Genomic DNA, 22,987 nt, shown 5'->3' with positions numbered 1-22,987 from the left:
ACTTCCCCTCCCGGGCTCCAGCGGCGCAGGGTCTGGAGGCATTGGGGGTGCCCGAAGCCGGTAGCGCTCGGGCAGCCCTTTTCGCGTGGCTGGGAGTGGGAGGGAGGAGGGGGCGGGGTTTGGGCGGGGAAGAGGTGGAGTTGGGGCGGGGCTGGGGGTGGGAAATGGGCGGGGTCAGGGCCCCGTGGAGGGTCCTCTTTTTTTATTTGTTAAATATGGTAACCCTATCATACATGTCATTTCACAGTGCTCCTTTTGACCCCCATTCTCACACTGGTTGCTAACTGGAGTTTTGCTCTGAGTGTTCAGAAGGATATGAGCACCGATGTTGAAAACACAATGCTAGTGGTTCCCATGGTAAAGTTCTGTGCCAAGCCACATGCAAGTAGACACACTCACCTTAAATGCACAAGGCCCAGGGCTAAAATAGCTTCGTATCCATCCACAGCTGAATGTGTAAGACAGCCTGGCCACCTACTCATTGCACATACACAGCGATGAGAATTAGTCAGAACCTTCATCTCCAAAACTTACATCTCCTTGGGTTGAGGCCTGTTGCCAGAGCAGTCAGTAGAAGGAACCTCATGCACTTGAGCAGATTGACTATCCCAGCCAGTAGTGGAGAGTGGCGCATACAAGCAGTGGCTTAAATAGGTCGAAGTAGGAGGAGGAGCCTACCATTTTCTTGGTAGTCGCTGTTGTGGTGTGTGGTGAAGAGCATTATAATATCTTATGAGGATGGGCAAGAGGAAGAGAATGGGTGCAAAAGAAGAAACGTATCTGGAAGAGTTCAGTGTGTGTGTGGAGCAGGGCTAGAAGGAGGGCATGCCCCAGATGGTCTCCACTCCCATTCCTAAATAGGTAAATGCCACTGTTTAGACTTGATCAGGATGGAAAAATCTGTATTGATTGACAGACCAATAAAAATGGGAGACCAGGAAAGTTTCTCAGGAAAGTTTGAAATGCCCAATGCAAATTCCTGTATTTATAAGATTTTAAGACATTTCGAAGGAGAGATTTCATGTGAAGCCTATCCGTGATTTATCTTCCCTCTCCTAGCCTCTCACAGGATCCTTCCAGCTGAGCAAAAGTGGATGGGGCTTATCTATGTAGCTTGGTGGTAGGCTTTGCCCTTTGAGCTATACTGTGGCCCTCCCTCTCCTGCGGTATGGACCAGTTGCAGGGCTCTATCCCCATCCTGCTGGGAAACAGGAAGAGGAACACCGCCAGTGTCTCTTGCTCAACAGTGCAGAATGCTATGTTAAGCGGTTAAGCCACCCCTTTGGGCTGGGCTCGCCAGCTTCAGCTCTGAGCACCACACTGCTGATCTCTTATCAGATGTTTATGTTTAGACTTGGAAGGGGTAAATAACTTCTAGTTCCTCTGACAACACTTAAGGCTGAGCCACCATTTTATTGCATTAGCAAACATCTGATAGCTCTGAGGCCCATCCCTAATGACATGTCCTAGAGGCCTCCTGGCGGCTCCTTATCTCCCTGTTATGATGTTTCACTGAATCTACAAGGTCATCCCAGGCTTCCTCATTCTCCACCCAAAATCTGAAAATTAAAGAACTGAGTAGGCGAGATGGGAGGGGGTGGAGAGTGAAGGATCATGGAACCTCCAGGTGGGAAATAATTGACCAATGCTTCCAAAACCAGAGACACCAAGGGCTCAGCTCTGTCCCTCCTGCCCTTGTTCAAGTGGTTCAGGGTATGCTCTCACCTCTCTCCCTCCTTTGGAGCTTCTCTTGAAATGCAGCATGCGCCTTGTCAGGAGTGGGGCTGGGGAGGTGAGACGGGAAGAGAGAGGATGAACCGAGCAGACGAGAAAAGAAATGGCAGAGGGGCATGTTGTACACCGTGTCTTCTCTCTAGTCAGTGCTGGTGAGACAAACCAGAGACAGCAGTCCTCCGTGTAGCTGCCACACAGCAGAAGCAGCAGCAAGGCAAGCATCTCCTATGCTGCCCAGTGGTCAATATGCCTCAACTCTGATCTGGAGGGACCACCTCTAGGTGCAAGAAGTGACGAGTCCCATTACCCATTTTCTGCTGAGAGTGCTGGTAAGGCAGCACCAGTTGCGGGGATCATGTGAAGTGGACACCTGCCCAGCAAGTTAGGAGCCTAAATACTGGTGTGGATCTGGGATTGAGATCCTCAACTCATTTTACATAGGTCACAAGAAAGCCATCAGAGGGTCATAACTCCTGGCCTGTATGTAACATGAGCTGCCCCCAAGCAACTTTTAACTCGTGTGACTGCATTTACTCAGCAGATCTCCATACGCTTGGCTAATCTTGGCAGCATTGCAAAGGCAAATGAACTGGTCTTGGAACAATTTCTCCCATAGGCTGGGCACACACAGGCCCTTTTTTGCAACATCTGGCGTGAAAACTATTTTCCCACTGTGTTCCCCATTGCAACTCTTGAGACCTTGGGCATGATCCAACACCCACTGACTTCAGTGGGAGTTGGATTAGGCCCCGATGAGTGTCCTTAACTACCAAGTCAGCTGGCAGGATTGGCCCCAGTGTACCGGTTGCATAAAAATCTTCTAAGAGCTACAGGCCCAATCTGCAACCTTGGAGTATTTTCCCCTTGAATTCATTGAGGCTAATGGGAATTGGTATAAACGGGACTGACCTCTATGATCCAGATCCTTTAGGTGACTAACTCGCATTCATTTCAAGGGGAGTTAGGTCCCTGAATACTTTTGAGGAACTTAGCCTGGGTCAATAAACGGACCTACTGGGATGTGTAGAATACGAGCAGAACTCCGTGGAGCTGAGGCTGCTTGGCACATTGGAGCCTTTGTGCAGGACAGAATGTTCTGCTCCCATAATATTATGGAAGGAAAGGCAGCGTACGAATTACTGTCTGTATCACACTGAACGTTTTATGAACACCTGAATGGTCCTGAAAGCTCAATCCCGAGTGTCATAAAATCATCCAGGTCAAGTAACTCCACCTCTGCACATTGCCACATTTTTTTGTACGCTCTCTAACTCACGCATCCTGTTTCTTTCCCTCCCAGTGTCCCCTGCAAGCCTGGTGATGTTCCACACCTCACTTATTCTGCACCTAGCAACGGGAACTTATTTTCCACAACATCACGCCGGTAACCAACGAAGTCCGAGGGGTGTTGCCATAGTGAAGCTCAGACAGCTTGTCTCGTGCCATAATGAGACGCCCATTAACCTGAAAAAGAGCTAGAGCTTCAAGACTTAATAGCCACCCTTCTGTGACGTGACAGGACCGAAGTGCCTACTCCCAGAGACTGTGCTTTTCCATTTCCTTCACGCAGTATTTCCAAGAGATGTCTTGAGGATTTTAAGTATTTGCCTTTGAGAGGGCATTGGCTCTCATGAGAAAATTAAGAACAAAATGTACTGATGGCAGAAGAGGAAGACGAAGATCAAACGTATTTAAGTTATATTCCTTCACCAAACAGACTGATGAGACTTGGAGCTGTTACTTGGAGTTTGGAAGAAGGAATCGCATGTGCTGTTGAACTGAGCCAATTAAACTGTAAATATGATAAACTTCTCTCCTCTCCGATCCTTCCATCTCCAGCTATAAATAGAGAGTTCTATTAAAGAAGTAAATTTTGTCCAATGGATGTAAACTACTGTAATTAAGTGCAATTTCCCCACCTGTATATATTGCCAACATTTTTCTTATTTCTCTTTTTGTAAAGGTCAGAACTGAAGGTTTTTCTTTATTTTTCTTTCTTTAAATGAACAAAATCAGGAGGAAACACCTGGGCCTAGTCAATGATGATAGTCAACCAGTGTTTGTGAGGACAGACATAAGCTCATCCTTTGTACAGCTGCTACTAAAGGCTGACAAATTGTGGTTTGGTCAATAGTCCAGACAAATATGAACCCAAATTTAGTGAAGGACCAGGAATGAAATACATAACCCAATGGCTGGCTAGCCAGTGACCATGAAATGCACCATCCATCTGGTGGCTACTGCCAATAAGCAGAGCTCAAAAATTTATGATATTCCCTGACATGTAGGCATTTTGAGTGAAAATGTTTAGGGGCAAAGGAAGAGAGAATTAAAACATGTGGACTGCTTTGGGAGTTCTCAGCTTACAGATGTGGGTAGTTTTCAAGAAAGCCTGTAGCATTTGCTGCTATGTACCTGAATGGGCTGGTAACCACACTTTTTAGTGGGAACTTCCTACACGTCCAAAGGGGTTTGGAGAAATCCTGATCTTCTTTGGAGCAGGGGGGAAAAGTGAGAAGTGAAATCCCAATATCACCTCAGGAAGTGGGAAGGGATTTGGTGTCTAATATCACCTGGTCTCCTGCTCAGTAAAAACTGTTAATATAAGCCAGTTATTTTACATTGTACCTAACTGTAGGGCAAGCATTGCTAACTTTCCCTTTCCAATTAACAAGCCAAGGGCATAGTTCTGATGCCACTTCCTAGCCTGTTGCTGGCTTTCCCTCCTCTGCAACTGGATAAAATATCTGTAGTGCCAGGAGTGTGAGTGTTTCATGCTGACAGCCAGATACGTTGCCATTAAGGGCCTCATTGTCATACCATGACTCAGACTGAGTAGTGTCTTGCTCACCAAGTAATGCCTTTGAATTCAGTAGGACTACGCGTAGTGAGAGGTACTACTTAGTCCAATATGGATAAAGGTATCACAATCTGGCCCTAAACCAGAAATGTACATGCTGGAAAATGACCATAAAAGGGCTGTGATGGCTTTGAGGGCATATCTCCATTGCCTCCCATTGATGCACTGGCCGATGCTGTATTGGCCTGTTCTTTACTCGTTGGCTGTAGAGGTATTTGAGAAAGAAAGTTCCTGGAAAAGGATAGAATTATTAAGCAAAAGGCCCATTTGGGAGGCGTGCGTGGCTAACAATTTTTTCTCTCTTCCCATTCCAAATTCATTTCAACAGAAGACTGGGGTCTAATCCTGCTTCTTTGAAATCAATAACAAAACTTTCCTTAACATCGGCGGGACTAGAATTAAGGCCTTTGGCAAGGAGACCAGATGATCTACTAGTAGCCAGCAGGGGAGTGCACAAATAACAAATTCTTCTGGGTCCTCCTCACTCCAAGTTTGGGGATACTGGAACTTTTCTCCATCCTGCTAACCACTCTAGAACGTAAATCAGACAACTAGCATCTCCCCAGCTTGTAACTACTATAGGAAAAAAGGGATACTGGGCCCAGGGTCCAATCCTGCTGTTACTGAAATGTCAACATTCTCCATCAGCTGATTATAAATCGGCGTAGTTCTATTGAAGTCAATAGAGTTACACTGATTTACACCAGCTAAGGATCTGGTGTAAAATTTTCAAAAGTGCTTAAATCCCATTTTCAAAGGGACTTAGGAACCTGCATCTTGTTTACTTGAGGTGAGCCTTAGGCTCCTAAGTGCCTAAGTCACTTGAAAATGGGACAGGCGCCTGAATCACTTAGACACTTCTGACATTTTTTTGAGCTGGTGCCTTAATTTCAGATTCCATGAGCAATTAAAAAGGGTAAACCTCATTAGAGTCTTCCTGTGAACAGACTGATCAATACTAAATATAAAAGCGGCAGATTCTCTTTTTGGGGCAGGGACCATCTTTTACTTTTGTGTTTGTACAATGCCTAGCACAATGGGGTCCCAATCCTCATTGGGATTAGTAGGAATTATTGGACGACAAGTAATAAATCATTATGAACTGGAAAGCAATCTTTGGAATGAAATTTATTTTGATGTATACTATAATTAAATACCATTTCTTCTGGCTCCCTGTTGGTGTGTGATGTATATCTGAGGCCCAGGTAATATTGCATTAATATCCTCATCCCTTCATTGACAAAAACAAGATGAATTTAAATGTTTGCAAAGTAATTCTTGGGTAGACATGTCATAAGCACAAGGTGAGTGCTTGTAACCGCCATAGTTGTACTGCAGATGTTGATTCAACAGGCTGTGTGGAAAGCAGAATGAGTCTTTTCATCAAAGAATAAAGCGAAATGTTTCCCTCGCTCTTGAAACAATCTTGGCGAGATTTAATAAGTCAAATATTTCATATTAATATCACAGAATTAATCTGAAAAAGAAATGGGCTCCAGAAGTAACATTTTATTCGGGATTGCCAACAACCCAAACTTTGGGGGTGTTTATATCTGGGATCTGGATTCACTCCATAATAAAGACAGGGGCCATTTACAAAGACCAGTTCAGAATTCAAAATTGGAGCACCCTTGTATGACGTTTTGGGGCCATATCTCTAGTGGATTGAACCAGGAGCTGGAAGTTAGAGAACTAAAGTTCTAATACTGGCTATGGCACTAACTGTGTTGACATTATTCTACCAAGGCTTGTACCTCAACCATCACCGACTGTGGTGCGTAACTATCTTAATTAAGTCACTTAGGATGTAACATTCGAAAGGGTAGACAAAGAGCTCCCATCAACTGGGGGATGCTCAGCGCTTTTGAAAATCAGGAGAATCTCTCTGTGACTCATTTACCCTAGCTATAAAATGGGGGTAAAGGACACTTACCTTTGTAAAATTCTTTGAGGCATTTGATTGCAAATTGCTATAATAGGTATAGAGTATTGTTGTCTTATTAAATCCTGTTCTTTGTCAAATGAACAATTAGAAGACTACTGAAGCATCGAAAAGAGGCGCTTCAGGCCCAGATCGTCAAAGATGCATTTAGGCTCCTAATTTCCACTGAAATCAATAGACATTATGGGCCTAACCAACTTTGCGGATCTGGGCTTCAGTGTTTTGGGTTAATCTGCATCAGTATCTTAGTTTGGGCACTTATCTGAAATTTGTCTGTCTGAACCTGTTCAAGAAAATCAGGCTCTGTATTTTGGGGCAATGGCTTTCTTGGGAGATTTCTGGTGTCCCTTGGTTCTAGCTAGAGCAGAAACACCTATGTAAGGAAAACTTCTCTTATGAAATGTCTGTATTTCGGCATCCTCTCCAGCCAGTAGTTGGAAGCATAAAGCTGATAGAAATTAACAAGCATGAAAACTGAGAGTCTGAATGAAAATGATCAAATAGTTCTTTGATAGATTGATAAAGCTTTCGGGAAAAGATTCAGCTCATTTTAAGTACATCTGTTTGCAGTTCCCTTGGTACCAATGCCTCTCTCTTTAGCTGAACTGAATTAGACAATGAATTTTTGACATAAGAACATAAGAACAGGCGTACTGGGTCAGACCAAAGGTCCATCTAGCCCAGTATCCTGTCTACCGACAGTGGCCAATGCCAGGTGCCCCAGAGGGAGTGAACCTAACAGGTAATGATCAAGTGATCTCTCTCCTGCCATCCATCACCACCCTCTGACAAACAGAGACTAGGGACACCATTCCTTACCCAATTCCTTCCTTATGCTCTGTACTGCTGATGAAACAGTCTGAACTTTACTCGTAAATATTAGCAATTTCACAATGTATTTGGGCTTAGCTGCAGCTAATTTCATACAACTCACAAAAGACCAGGTTCAGATCCTGCTATTAATGCTGACTAGCATCTTACTCCATGTGTCCCCACTGAAGTTTACAGGCCAGATCCTGAGGGAGTGTAAATCAACGTGGTTCCACTGAAGTCAGTGGATTATGCCAGTTTAAACCAGCTGAGGTTATGGCTTAATGGTACTCCACATGGAGTAAGATACTACCCAGCATTAGTAGTATGAGAATCTGGCCCTAAATAACTTGCTATATCTTATCTGATGTTTTGGGCAGAATGCTACTTTTTGTCTTAACGTGCCATGTGGTCTCACTTCTGAACCATCTTTAAAACAATCACAGAATGATGTTTTTTAAAAAAATGAATTCTGTTTTTCAAATACTCTGTTATTTGAAGTGCCCATTTCCTACTTCTTTCCCCAAATGAAAGCCATACTCTAGAGAAAGGGGAAGAACTGAGGGCAAATGAGAATCTCTGTGACAGACGCCTGGCAAGATGGCGATTACTAGATGTGAGGACCTCAGAAACATAATAAATACTACCAGGTAGGTAAGAAAGTGAAAGGACACAAGGGTGAGAAGATGTGGGTGGAAAATGCAGTCAATCCAGGGAATCATTTATATCAGAGCCAAACCCGACACTCTGGAAAGGGGAAAACCAGGATGGTGGCTGAAAATTCAAAGGACTCAACATTTATTGGGAGCAACAGTAAGCAATACCATAAAGATATAGGCCGTGCTCCTGCATGCAGGCAGACCTTGGCACCGTGCAGAGCCCCACTAAAATCAACGGGGCACTGTGTGTGTGCAAGAATGAACTTGGGCGCAGCCATTGGCAGGATCAAAGCCTTCTGAGATTGATGTAGCAGAAGTGGTAAGGCCAGAAGGGGTAAAAGATAGAAAACCTGAGTCTGAGTGGCTGTGCGTCAGCGAGTCTAGGAAACATCAGCGAGACGGAGGCCTCAGCTCCGTCAGGAGTCTCATCTTGCTAGAAAGACAAAGCATTACGCAGCCTTTGGGACTCTCCTCCCAGGCTTGTCTGTTGCTCCTGTAAGCTCCTCTGGGCAAGAACTGTCTCTTGTGTGTTTTTACAGCATCTAGCAGTAGCGCCCTGGTCTTGGCTGAGGCCTGAGGTTCTGTTGTAATACAAATACTAACCAGCGATGGAATTTCATGAAAGATTATTTTCTTCCTGGCATATATTTATGAAGGATGCAACTATAATAGTTCTGACTTAATTAGATTGTTAATATGGTGAACACTATTGTTAAGAGTAATAATTAAAACATTTCCCATCTTCATGAAATACAGTGATTCAAACAGGCTTCTCCACCCTAGAACTGTTCATTGGCCAATCTGATATCTCCTTTTATAAAGTCATTCTGTATAATATACCGTCACTTGCATCCCACACAGTCTGTGGTTGCATGGGGGGGACAGGGGTTGGGTAAAAGGCCTGAGCCAAAGATCATGAAATGAAGGGGAGTCTTTCCATTGACTTCAGTGGGGGTGTTGGATCATACCCTAGGCTTCATGTGCCTAAGTGCTCTCCTGAATCGGAGCTTAAGTGAGACTGAATTCTGCTCTATCACAAGAGATTCACTGAGCTCATTCATGCAGCTGGTTTAGATCATACTGGGTCTGCAACTACTTAATGAGCAAATATGAGGATTCTCAGGCTGCATCTACAGGAATGAGATGGTACTTTTTCATGATAACTAGAGCTATATGTACCACATCTCAAAAGGCTACCAGCCACCCAGACTACCTTACAGGCACTGAACTCATCTATGATCTACAAAATTTACACAGGTGCAACTCATCACAGAATGTGGGCCATTCTTTCTAATGTAACCATTTTATTAATTATTCCTAAATAAGTGTAGGTGAGGGCAGCGGAAGGAGAACAAACCTAAAATACACAAACTACTACAGTACCAAAATGAATAACGCAAAAGCAATCCATGCCACTTTTGGGTCACTGTTTAGCATGTTCAGGATGAAATGCAATCTGTTTGCTTTAGAAAATTGAGCGTGAACTGAAAGGGATTTTTTTTTGTCTTATGTCCAAAAAATAAAAAAAATGGAAAACAGTGTTATCTTACATTTTAGAAATACCCCTGTATTTACTGCTACTAATAAAACCAGTATTTTTAAAGACATGTATAGCTCTACTGTACATTTTTATCACACAACTGTGTTAATGGGTATGTACTAGCTAGCACAACGGGGCCCCAATCTCAGGTGAGACCTCCAGGTGTTCTCATAACACAAGGTAATATTCATGTAAATGGGCCATCAAATTTTTAAGAGAGATGCAGTTTTCATAATCTTCAAGGACCCTCTTATCTGACTTCCTTTCCTGGTGGTGGTTAGGTTTTTGTGTGTGTTAGTGATGGAATTGTTATGAAGAGAAGAGTAACAAATGCTGGTTGCATGACAAAGTTCATTTATGACCAATAGAATTTTACAAGGCAAGATAATTATTTTACAGTTCAAAACTTTAACAAGGGAATTCCTTGTGAATGACGATCCATACACTGCTGGAAGATGAATTTTTATAGATCACTTCTTTATATTAGTAACAACCCGTATTCTGACTTGTTACGAAACAAAGGGCCACCACTTTACATTTGGGATTACTGCCACCGCTAAGAATAATAAAGCAAGTCATTAGCAACTGACTTTTCCATGACACCCAGTGGGGCAATAATGCCATTATTACATGACAATAGATGGTTAGTTGCACAGCAGGTCAAAAGACCCATAATTATGTTCTAATCCGTCTTTACAGAGAGTATGTAGAGTAAGAAAAGAAACCCTAAGAATTCTTATGATAATCAACCAAATAAAAGTCATAACAACACCCCAGAGTCTGCTCTAACTCACGCTGGGGAGTGGGCAGTACTCTGAACCACCTGAGAATATGGGGCCTAAAAAGGTGGCTTAAAGTCACCTTCCCCTCCCCCAAATCATTCCATCCTGTCCCAAATGAAGAAATGGGAGAATTGGTCTCTGACACACAGTAGCACCAGCCCTATGTATTCAAAGATTGTGAATCAGGCCCCCAAAATGAGATGGTTTTAAAAATAATGAGATTTAAAAAAATAACAAATGTTCTGTTCTTATGTCTTGTGGTTCTTGAGCCTTTAGGAGTCTAAAACCCTAAGCTTTTTCTCTGCAACAAAAAGGGCTAGAAACATCTTTCCGACCCTACCCCCAGTGAGAGCTGAAATTCTCATGTAATCACGTGACCCCCGAAAGCTGGGGCTTTACAGAAAAGACCAAATACGACGAACTCTATGATCAGATCATGAGCGTTGCCACCCTGGGCTTGATGTGGTCCTTTGGAATCAAGAGAAAGCACCACCAAATTACAAACACCAGATTCCCTGCTGCAGCAGTGAGATGCACAGCTCTTCCAGGGACACACTGAAGTTCATGGGAGGTTTATGGGCATTGATACTGAAGGATCTGGCCCACATTTAATTATTGTTTTCAAAACAGAACCATGTAGGAATAAAGTACAAAGGGCAAATTCTCTCTCTTTCTTCCATTTTGCCCTCAAATGGATACCAATTACCATACAAAAGTAGCTTTGTGGTCCACTTCTGGGCTCTGGCCAGCATACCGGTAGTAGTGTCCACAGAACAAATACCCAGCTGTGTATGTATTATTCCTGCTTGGAGAATGAATAATTAGGGCAAGGGAGGGTGTTTTGTGGCTGGGGCGGGGGGAGAATGTGGGAATCAAAGGATCCAAGTTAAACATGTGGAATATGCCTACTCCCTCCCAAAGCCTGTCCCTCTACTGCACATCAGCAGCTCAACAGATGTAGGATCCATGCAATGTCTACTCCACAGCAACTGGGGTACGTAGGTGGGGGCTTAACAATTGCTCCTCCTACAGTTTCCTTCCCAGCTGTTGTATTTTGAATGCATGTGTATAGCCAGAAAACAGAATTGGGGCCCAAAATGGCCTCGTTACATTGTGTCTGGCCTGGCACCGTCAGCATGAGTTTATAAAGGCAATATTGAGATAAAAGCTGACAGCCAGATCCACTGAGGAAGCTGGAACTCAGAACTGGGTCTGGAACTTTGAAGCTTAGACCCTGCTTTGAAGCTTAGCCCTGTCTGTGTTACTGCAACTGCTGGCAACACAATGTGACAGGTTGCCAGCGGATTTTGCTGTGCAACACCCACCTTTGTAAATGTCCAGATTTATTTCCAGCAGAAAACAATAAGAGTTTACTCCATGAGAGGAGCAGGGCTGCATTAACAAAAGAGGCTCTAACATGCAACAGTGTTGGAGGCAGTTTGCACATATTTCACAGAGGGCAACCTAAGGCATGGAGTGGAGAAGTGACTTGCCCAGTGTGACACAGCCAGTCAGTGGCAGAACTGGAACCCTGGAGTCCTGCGTTCCACCCACCACTACACTAACCTCTAGTATCAATCTCCATGGCCGCCTCCTGCAAAGCGGCATGAGCCGAGAGAACTTGCTCAGCAGAAAATGCTGCTACAACCCTTCCACAATGGCCTGATAACAAACTGGTTTCTGTTGCACATGTTTTGTTTGCTTTCTCCTGATCAGATGGCGCTCGGGACTGAACCATTCCCATCGGCTCTGAGGCAGCGTGCGGCAAAGAGCTTCTCCAAAGTTTGGTGGTGAGCCTCTGTAGCTGCAAGTCTGACAAGAGGGGCGGGAGGCGGCATGACCTCTCTGTTACCCCCCAGAAGAAAGTGAGGCAAGGCTGACACCTGTTCAGACAAGTAAATCCCATTTACCAATTGTCTTGTATTTGCTCTGGTGATACTGCAGGCTAAGCTGGGTCAAAATCAGGTTACCACCTCCTTTGGCACCACCTGCATTAGAGCAGTGATAGTGTGGCTCTGTTTTTGGATTTTATCTGAGAGCAGCTACACGGGGGTTCCCCCCTCTCTTTCAGCGAGTGAATAATAATTAGCATTTAGAACACTTATAATCCTTTGATCTTGTTTTATAACTAGAGAAACTGAGGCACAGAGCGGTGACATGACTTGCCTGAAGTGGCACAGCAGGTGGGCCAAAGAATTCTAGTCTCTTGACTCCCACTCTGGTGCCCAGTGCAGGAGCTTGTTGCGGAGTTTCAGCCATTCCCTATTGCTTGTTGGAACACCTCTGTCTGTGACCCACAGATCTTCTCTCCTCTGTGGGTGGCCCCACAGAAAGACGGTACAATTGCAGTGAACTCATCTTCTGTCATCGTATCACTGTATCATTTCAGACCAGCCCATCAATGCTGTAAAGACGAGGGGGACGGGTCCTGAAGTAGTGCAAATCCGCATCATGCACTAATGAGTCTGGTACTGGGCTGAACTCTGGCACTGACGGCGCTCTGCTGCTTCACACCAGCTGAGGACCTGACCCAACCAGATTTGGATTTGAAGCAACAGTCGAGAGGTGAAAGGATCCATAACCCACGGCCAATCCCTGAACCACCTCGTCCCTTTAGATTTTCACCCCAATTTAATTGTCCATTTTTTGTCCTCAGAGTTTCTTTGGGCACTTTCTTTGCAAAAATTGCAGCAATCCTCTCTGAGTTCTCAAGCAGATGCTGAAGGCAAGAAGGTATAATGCCAGCTTATGTTCTGCTCTAACCATTAGGGATCTAGCTTTCAACTGATAGCTCATCTATATTTAGCTATTTCAACAACTCCAAAAATGTTTGGCACAGATGTAAAATTAATAGTCCAGTTAAACAACAGCAAACTACTTTGGAACACGTAATTTTTCAAATCTTGTTCTACCAGTTCAGCTGGTTAGCCAAGAACTAAAGGCCCAATCCTTCTGCCATACTGGTCAATGGAGAATGTTGACATTTCAGTAACAGCAGAATTGGACCTTGTGGTAATATAGGGCTCCTCACTATGCATAAAGAAATACAGCGAGTTCCTTTCCATCTTGCTCCCAGAATGCTTTGCAGAAAAGAAGCCTCATGCAACACTTGCAAACACTTTCTAGCACATGATTTTAGGCAAGTCCTTCTGTCAGCATTGTTAATATGTGGTATCAGAGATACTTTATTATGAGATGGGTCAAAAGGGAAAGCATTGTTACTCCTCTGTGGATAGCAAATATGCTCCGCTCTTTGAAGTCTTTGAGAAGATTTGCTTAGAGTTTGACTGGTACACAGAAAGGAATTCAGAAATTGATTACATTTGTAGGCCCATATGTTAGTACACATTGTTAGCTCCCATCTATCTGTATTGTGTTTGTGTCTCAAGATCAGATATGCGGAGACGGTAGAAGTCTTTACATTAGGCTGATGGTGTCGCTTTTGAACCTTTGCATTGTTTGTATATACTGTGCTCTGTGATTTATCTCATGCATTGACCAGACAGAGGTCTTTGCAGTAGTGTGGCATTCTCAAAAACCTTGAGCCGTGGCAGGACATGAATGAAAAAATGTTTGTCATCATAATAACAGTAATGAATTGAGAATAATATCCTAATATCTTACTTTTATATAGCACCATATTCATACCTAAGAATCTCAAAGTGCTCTACAGATGAATGAATACAGAATACTTCATCCACCAGTGAAATGTAGCCACCTCTGGGGAGAAATGTGGCAATCATTTGAAAACACACAGCTATTTAGGGTTTGATTTAAATTGAAAATAAAAGGGGAATTCAGATAGAAAAAGTTAATTGGAAGAGCTGAAATATAGCCAGGAAACCAGGCTTACCACCCTTCCTCTCCCTAAAAGACTATTGCGTGACTGCAAGTGATCAGGAATGAGGTTTTATATCGAACCCAGCAGCACGGAGCCCTCACCACCAGCTAAACTGTCTTGGTTTAGTACAGACGTAGAGGGTAGAGTGTCACCTATGGACTAAAGAAAAGCACTTCCTGTAGAACCTAGTAATGAAAGAGGTGCTGAGGCTCAAGTAATTAGTTGCGGGGTCTCAAGCAATTTTTTTACATTCATAACTGATGTGCCAAGCCCAGAGGTGCCGGGGCTATGAACTGCCAGGCCCAGAGGTGCCAGGGCTCTGAACTGCCAACCCCAGAGGTGCTGGGGTATGAACTGCCAACCCCAGAGGTGCCGGGGCTATGAATTACCAAGCCCAGAGGTGCCGGGGCTATGAACTGCCAGGCCCAGAGGTGCCAGGGCTCTGAACTGCCAAGCCCAGAGGTGCAGGGGCTCTGAACTGCCAAGCCCAGAGGTGCCGAGGCTCTGAACTGCCAACCCCAGACGTGCCGGGGTTATGAACTGCCAAGCCCAGAGGTGCCAGGGCTATGAACTGCCAACCCCAGAGGTGTCGAGGCTATGAACTGCCAGGCCCAGAGGAGCTGGGGCTATGAACTGCCAAGCCCAGAGGTGCTGGGGCTCTGAACTGCCAGGCCCAGAGGTGCCAGGGCTATGAATTGCCAAGCCCAGAGGTGCCGGGGCTCAGTGCTGGCAAACCCTGGCACTGGACCCAGCTATTGTTAATAACTGGAGATCTCCATCCCATCCATGTGCACTATGACAGGATCGCAGCACACACGTTATATGGCTGTAGAATACATCCAATTGTACTAAATAGCATATGATGTTTTTCCTGGCGGAGGCTCCCTTTGAATTCCCCCAGGGCTGGCTGTCAGCACAAACAAAGCAAGATGCCACAGGGAGCCCTGCTCCAAGGGACCCCAAGATTCCATGCTAATTCTGCAACTCAGGGCTTGTCAACCTCCCTCTCTGAAGGCATAACTAAAGTAGCAGACGACTCAAAGCTCCTTCCAGGATCTTCGAGCCCCACAAATTTTAAGACTGGCTCTGGATTCCCCCCCACCCAGGGCTTCAGTAAGCCTTGACCCCCTCCTCCCCCATCACCTACTAGTCAACATTTGAAATACTTCTTGTCAGCCTCCCCCCAATAATTAAAAGCATAGCTGAATATATTGTTTGCTTCTATAGTTACAGTCTCTGGTGCAATCGTGTCTCCTTCCCAACCACTGTTAAAGTTGCTGTATTGTGTAGCTAATCACTGTGGAGTCCTGCTGGGTAAACCTTGTAAACCTTTCCTTGCTGGTGCTCTCTGTTTGCTCAGCAAAGACTCCTTGATTTACTCCCATGCAGCCACTTAAGATCCCTTGCTTACCTTCTCACCAGTGAACCATAGGAGATCTCCAACACAGATTAGACAGACAAGACAACTCTCTGTCTGCTTTAGGAGACAAACGAAAGACGCTTCTTGAATTGAAACTGGTTTAAAAATCAATGCTTGACAACATGAAGTGAAGCACCTTTCCTTTACTCCACCTGAACGAGACGCACAAGAGAAGTCGATGGGAGAGCGTCTCCCATCAACATAGCGTAATGTGGACCCTGTGGTAAGTAGATCTAAGTACGTCAACTTCAGCTACATTATTCACTTAACTGAAGTTGTGTAACTTAGATCACCCCCGTAGTGTAGACAAGCCTAAGATTTTACATATGGTCTGAGGACCTGATTCAGCAAAACACCCTTATGCAGCAAAGCACTTAATCAGGACCAAAGTGAGATCTTCAGAGGCCATTGGGATTAGGGTTGGGAGAACTCTGTAGTCGTTTGAATCCCCATTACTAAATATTATTGTTATAATTACTAATTATTTGTATTACCATAGCACTTAGGTGCCCTGGTCATGGACTAGGAATAATTTGAGGTTTCATTTGATCTTTTTTAAAATTTTAATTAGTTTTTCACCATTAATTTAAACTTTTACTTTTCAAGGAAAATGTCATATATAAAAAACAAACCAATTAGTCCTAATAAAGATATGGCCAAACTCAAGAACTTGGCTCTAAATCCAGGCTGAGATCTGAATTCACAGCTTGAACCCATCTCTGTATTAGCATACCAGATCCAAAGATGCGGAAGTTTAGCAAAATCAACATCTGAAATTCAAACACAACGGTTTGGAAGTGTCGGGAACTGAGGTTTTGATTTTGCCCATTCACAGAATTATGACTGCAGTAGAAAGGTATAACAAAAAGAGTCGATGCACTAACAGGTAGAAATATTCTTATGGAGAGATTATGAGAAGCAACTTTAAAAAACAAAGACTGAAAAAAACAATGTAATAGCAGTTTGATGGAGAAATGATGGAGGGAAAGAGATAAAGTGTAGAGTGTCTCTAAATTGTCATCTTGATACCATGGTAATGGATAATTTAGATATGCCCAGAATAGATGGAAATTTGGTTGTGAATCCAGATCCTGAGTTTGGATTGAGGTGTTGGTTCAGGCCCACCGCTAATTTCTAATGAAATGGAAGCCTGTGCTATGCAAACAGTAAAGGTCCTTGTCTGAAACAAAGTCTTGACCTGCTTCTGGGAAGAACAAGGAAACAATTTTTTTAAAGAAACATGCAGCGGCCCAGAATTCATGTTTATCCAGATCCCCACCAAACGTGAACCTCAAAAGTTTCACATTCTGCCACATACCTATAAAATTTTATTTTCAGGTGCTTTTAAATTTGGCAAAATTAGTTCTCCCTTCCTTAATTGAGATGTTCCAAAAATGGATCCTTTTAAAAACTGAACCCCAAATACCCAACTGTTCCTCTTTTCAAGTAATAACAGGGATCATTTGTCTTCTTCAACTGAACAGAGACCAGGTAGCACATACTGTCTCCCGCTTATGAAGAATGCATTTGCCTTAGAAAGAAGGCAACGTCCTTAAAAACATTTCAAGGGCTTCTTGAATAGGGGATCAAAGGTCCCACATGGCTGGAAGCTGTTTTTTCTGAGCAACATGTGGGTTAAAAAGAAAAGTAAAAGTTCTTCTGCAGTGATGGGGATTACAACACCCTTGGGAAGGATAGGAACGTGGGGTCAAGAAGTTGTGACCAGGTTAGCAACACAGGGAACAGAAGGAGAAGACAAAAGCACAGAAAGTGGAAATGGACAGATGAATGCAGAAGCATGTTTCCTTGCTGAAAGAGAATAGGTACTACATCAATTCATACTGAGAGCTAAAGGCCTGAGCGCCTGTTAATGGATCGGATGACACAGCGGGGATCAGAGGTCACGAGTGCACTCAGATAGGCTAATTGGCTGTTATGTGCATATTAGCAATAATAATTTAGTATGATACTAAGGGGGAAACTGATCGTTCAGAGGTTTACTTACAAAAATAGTAATATTACTCACATCATGTAACAGCTAAAACGGTGTAAATAATAATACTTTGAGCTTATCCAGAACCTTTCATCTGAGGATCCCAAAGTAGAATTAAGATCCTTTATTTGTCCTTTTAATCCTATCTATATTTCTATAGTTAGCTTCTACATATGAGAATATAGGGCCTGACCCAAAGCCCATCGAAGTCAGTGAACCACTTCCCATTGACTTGGTGGGCTTTGGGTCAGGCACATGGATATCAATTATCGACCAAATGATGTCCCCAATTAAGCAAGGTATGGAAGCATATGCCTGACATTCTGCATGTGCTTAGATTTGAATGAATAGGATAATACATGTGATTAAAGTTAGGCACATGCTTAAGCCATCTGTTGAAAAAGGGCCTTTACTAGGAGTGGCCTGAGACCTCACACTTAACAGCCAGAGCAGAATGTAAAAGTTGGCTGTCAACCAAATCCAGCAGTAGGGGTTACTCTGCAAACCCTCTGGGGTAGAAGCTGCTAGCGAGGGTGGCATTTCAAGGTAGGGGCTCTGTGCCAAGAAACATGGTCTGCACATTTTTTGGTGTACAGCCTCTGAATTAGAGATGGCCCTACGCACAGCCCCTCTTGACTGTGATTCCTGTTCCTGACCGGACTGATTTGTGCAGGGAGTTATGCCTGGGACTGCTGGCAGCTAGAACACAGGTGCGTATGTGTGCAGCTTTCCACGTGCCCCCATTCGGGGATTGTTTTACATAGTCCCAGAGTCTGTCAGTGTACTGTGTATTTTGTTAGGACGGCTTCTAACTTTTATTCTAATTACTGAGGTTGTACTTTTTTCATAAGGAAAACAAATAAAGATAAAATCATAACGTTTTGGGGTCAAATCCAAATCCTGTTTTAGTCCGCAGAAGTTTTGGGATTGATTTCAGTCCATGCATGATTAGTATCAGCATTAGAACAGGCATTCGTCTTATTATAGTCTTTTGTTTTACTCAGATACCAGACCTTCAGGGGACCTGAAGTTAGCAAGTGTAAAGGCAAATGCAAGGGGTTAAGACATCTTAAAGTTTAATACACTGCCATTCTCAGTCAAATCCTGTTATTTCCAGTGGATTTTTATTTTCCTACCCACTAGCTGAGGTGGTGATTAATCCTAATTCCAGAGGTCTAAGAAAGGCTGTTGTTATTTACATTCTTCTTAATGAATTTCACCATACTGTACGCCTCGGTAAGGACTCTGAAATTGATGTCCCGTGCTGGCATGTGTCCTCTCTTTGCCTTTGTGTGGTTGGAGTAATAAACTCCCCTACAGTCTTCAGTCTTAAGGAATGTGCTTTGCTTCCCCCCCTCCCACTCCAGTTTGGATCAATGGTAGTGAACAAAGAACATTTTCTTTTGTCTTGTTGTAAAGTTTCTCCAGTGCATACCTGAGAGGTGGCCTCCTCTTCTCATGTGCACATGGAAAGCGTTCGCAGCACGTTGCTAAACGCAAACTGGAATTCCATAGGAAAAGGGGAGAATCAATTCTGGCCTTTTAAAATCTATCAAAGGCAAAATCCAGATCTTCTTGATGTCAATGGGGGGTTTGAGTTGTGTTCAGTCGAAGCAGGATTTGGGCCTGAGGGCTCCTCTAGTAACACAGGATTTCCCATATTGTATCATAACATTGTCTGTTGTTTCTGTTTCATTAGTTGCTCAACTGATCTGTAAGGCCACTACTCTCTCCCTTTTCAAAGGCCTTGCCTATATTTGGGATTAGCACTGATTCAGCCATTGGGGACCAGCTAATGGTGTAGCTGCACCAGTGAAAACCTAAAGTATGGACAAGAAGTTATGAATTGCACTGGCTGAGATTACCCCAGTTTCAAACATCAATTACTGGCCACTGATTGTTGAATCCCATGTGCAGACAATGTTGAATCTCCCCTTAACACCCTCCTCTCCCGCAATTCCAGTAATACTTTGAGGGGCAGATGGGATGAGCTGGCACTTACCTTATGGGGAGGAGGAGGAGAATTGAATCTATTTGACTGTATATCTCCCACTTTTATCCTTCTCTCACCCTTCATATATTACTTGTCTTCTTAGGGCCTGATTTTCATTTACATTACGGCCTCTTCACCCCACCAGAAAAGCATAAAGAGGCCTTAGTATAAATGAGAAGCAGGTCCTTAGATTGTAAGTTCTTTGGGGCAGGGACCACGTCCTCACCTGTGTTTGTACAGTGTCCAGCACGCTGCGGCCTGATCCTGATTAAGGCCTTTGGGTGCTACCATAGTATAAATGTTAAATAATAATAATAACTAATGCCTGAGGCTTCAGAAGCTAACAAATCAGCCTTGTAATGCATTAGGCCAATTGTGCAATGCGGTGCATAGGGGAACACACCCCACAAGCAGGGCCGGATTAACGCAGGGGCTTTAGAGGCTGCAGCCCTGGGCTAAGGCGGGGCCCGGTGCAGCAGGGCTCAAGCAGGCTGCCTGCATGCCGTGGCCCCGCACTGCTTCCGGAAGCGGCCGGCTGCTGGCACGTCTCTGTGGCCCCCGGCGGGGGGAGGAAGCTCCCTGCGCTGCCCCTACCCCAAGCACTGTCCCTGCAGCTCCCATTGGCTGGGAACACGCTGTCCCCAGCGTGGGGCCACGGCAGGCAGGCAGGCTGCCTGCCTGAGCCCTGCTGTGCCGCTGGGCAGGAGCTGCCTTTCGTAAGCGCCTCCTGGCTGGAGCCTACACCTCACACCCCCTCCTACACCCCAACCCTCTGCCCCAGGTCAGAATCTCCTCCTGCACCAAACTCCCTCCCAGAGCCCGCACCCCTCACCCTCTCCTGCACCCCAACACTGCCCCAGCCTGGAGCCCCCTCCTGCACCCAAAATCCCTCCCAGAAGGGAACGAATATAACAGCTGTTCTAAGGTAAGAAGTAGGCTATTTTGAATTAATTTAACTATATTCTATATGTTTTAAGACTGAAATGTAACCACAGAATGGCTTCATGTTAATTAAAAGGCAAGTTTAGTATAGCGTTAATAGCCTCGATGCCATCATTGTGATCATTTTGTTTTAAATTAGGAAAAAGACTTGTGGGGGCCCCACAAAATCTAAGAGCCCCGGGCCCACAGGAGAGTTAATCCGGGCCTGTCCACAAATGATCAGTTTATGTTCTGAACCATGAGATTTAATTATCCCTTGTTTCCAGTGCAATAATTGCTCTTAAGGTGCGAAAGCTGAATACATTTCACAAATCTAAATTTGGGTTTTACCACTTGTAGGTTGGTTCACTCTTTGCACTTCATTCAACTTAGACAAGGAACTATGGAACTAGCTTGGTCAGTTTCACTTCCTGGATCTCAGTGCTTGTACAGGGATGTGATAAACTTATACTAGACTTGTCTCGTTTTTTTTAATTTCATAAATATTTTCTGATCTTATTGGGCCAAATCCTACTGTCTCACTCACTCCGACCAAACTTCCATTGACTTCAATGGGAGTTTTGTGTGCACTACCAATGTAAAATTAATCCCTGAGTAAGGAAGGCTTTGGGCAATACTGCCTATCACAATCTCAGGAAATATTTTTGCAGGCAGTATTTTAATGCCATTACCTTCCGAGACAATCAGTATTTGTATGATATATACAATTAAAATACTTTGCACTTATAAAATACTGTGCATTTGAGGATCTCAAAGCACTAAAATACACTAATGAAAAGCCTCTAAAGAGTCCTCTGAGATAAGTAAATTCGATACATATAAGGGAAACGGAGGCATGGAGTGGCTAAGTGATTTGCCCATGGTCACACACTAAGACAGTTGCAGAGTTTCAACTAGGTATAGATTCCAAAACTCCTGACTACCAGGCTACTGCTATAAACACTACACAATGCTCCCACATTAGTATTTAGCACTACTTGTTTGTGTTACAAAAGGGCCTGCAAACCAATTGATGAAGAGATCATTTCCCATTTCCTCACTCTTGACTCCACTGACAGGATCTCTTGGGTAAGTGATGGATGTTTGTAGTGTATTTGAGATGATTTATAGTTCTTTGTTACACAAATTCTTCAGCATTCTTCCCCATACCCTCCCAACCAGCCATTAGTCATTACATCTTAATGAAGATTAGGCAAGTGAACTCTGGTTAATGACCCTAATGATATTGTTCTGAGTTTCTCTCTTCTGAACTGTCTTTGTTTACTGTGGAAAAAAATGAATTAGTGCTGCAATACAAATGAAGAGCACAAGCAAAATTGTTTTGTACATTGTATGAAGTCCCTGGGAGGGCACAAATACTTCCACTTGCATGCTGGAAAGTCAAAAGGTTGGTGGAAAAAGAGTGCCATAAATCAGACAGATATGGACTGTAGGGAGGATTGAATTGATGTAATTTTTCATCTCAAAGCTTGTAATTAAAACAGTGAACATTACAGAAGAAAAGTAACTTAAATATTCCAGTTGCCTGTATTGCCTAGATTTCTCAGATGTTGGCAATATAAACAATTGGCCCGTGAGAATTTTATTGCAGAAAATAACTTTGGTGATGTTGATATTAAAATGTTGCTTAATTGGAATGTTGTTTGTTTTACCATCAAGAACACTAGGACAAAAACTGTATCATTTGATCTGCTATGAAGTTTTAGCAGATGTAACTTTAATGTTAAGGTTCTGAAGTTTGTTATAATGAATAAATGCATGAATTAAATTAAATGTTGATCTTTATCTATGCAAAGTACTTTGATGGGCCTGAACAGCTCTGCTTCAAATGGCCTATCTGTACTCTGTACTGGCCTCTAACATTTTCTTGTTTAAGCATGGTACCAGATGATATGTATGAGACTGGATCCAATATAGCTGTACTTACAGTAGTAAGCACTAAACCATGTACATAAGCACGTGCTTAACTTTAACTTCAGAGTCACTTAACGTTAATACGTGTTTAAGCACTTTGCTGTACTAGGGCCTAAACTCAAAAGGAAATGTCTATAGGATGACCCTTTAATAGAGGACTGATCCAAATCCCTTTGTAATCACTTTGGAATCTTTCAATGACTTCAATGGGTTTTGGATCAGGCCAACAGATGAGATGCTAGGAAAGATGACACAGACAACACAAACAAGGCAACATAGTAATAAATTCTCAGTCCACCCTGTGGGAAAGTATCTGAAACTTTGTAACTCAGTTTTACATTTCTAAGTCTACATCTACAGTTGGAGTTGAGAGTGTGATTCCCAACTCAAAGAGATATACTCACGATAACTCTTATCAAACTAGTGCATTAGACCTAATGTAGCTGCAGCAGTATGAGAGGTGGGATGGGCTAGCCACCCCAACTTTGTGCCTAGGGTCTCAGATAGATACATACTCTGGGCAGGTAGCCTCTCCCACAGCTCACGCTGCTGCAGTT

At 43.6% G+C, this 22,987-nt stretch overlaps 1 protein-coding gene across 3 annotated transcripts in view; it reads left to right on the top strand.

Moving 5' to 3' along the window:
* Window positions 1-5,707, top strand: part of HNF1B (HNF1 homeobox B) — a 61,147-nt gene extending 55,440 nt beyond the window's left edge. For all 3 annotated transcript variants that reach the window (XM_034752668.1, XM_034752669.1, XM_034752667.1), the window contains exon 9: window positions 3,035-5,707. Coding sequence is in view for 2 of the 3 variants with exons in the window: in XM_034752669.1 (XP_034608560.1) it covers window positions 3,035-3,055 (21 nt within the window). In the remaining variant the exon portion in view is untranslated. The remainder of the gene's footprint in view (window positions 1-3,034) is intronic.
* The last annotated feature ends 17,280 nt before the right edge of the window (window positions 5,708-22,987 follow it).

This window comes from Trachemys scripta, chromosome 18, assembly GCF_013100865.1.
Source record: "Trachemys scripta elegans isolate TJP31775 chromosome 18, CAS_Tse_1.0, whole genome shotgun sequence".
NCBI lineage: Eukaryota > Metazoa > Chordata > Testudines > Emydidae > Trachemys > Trachemys scripta.
The sequence above is the reverse complement of the archived record's forward strand: the minus strand, read 5'-3'. Positions and strand labels throughout refer to the sequence as shown.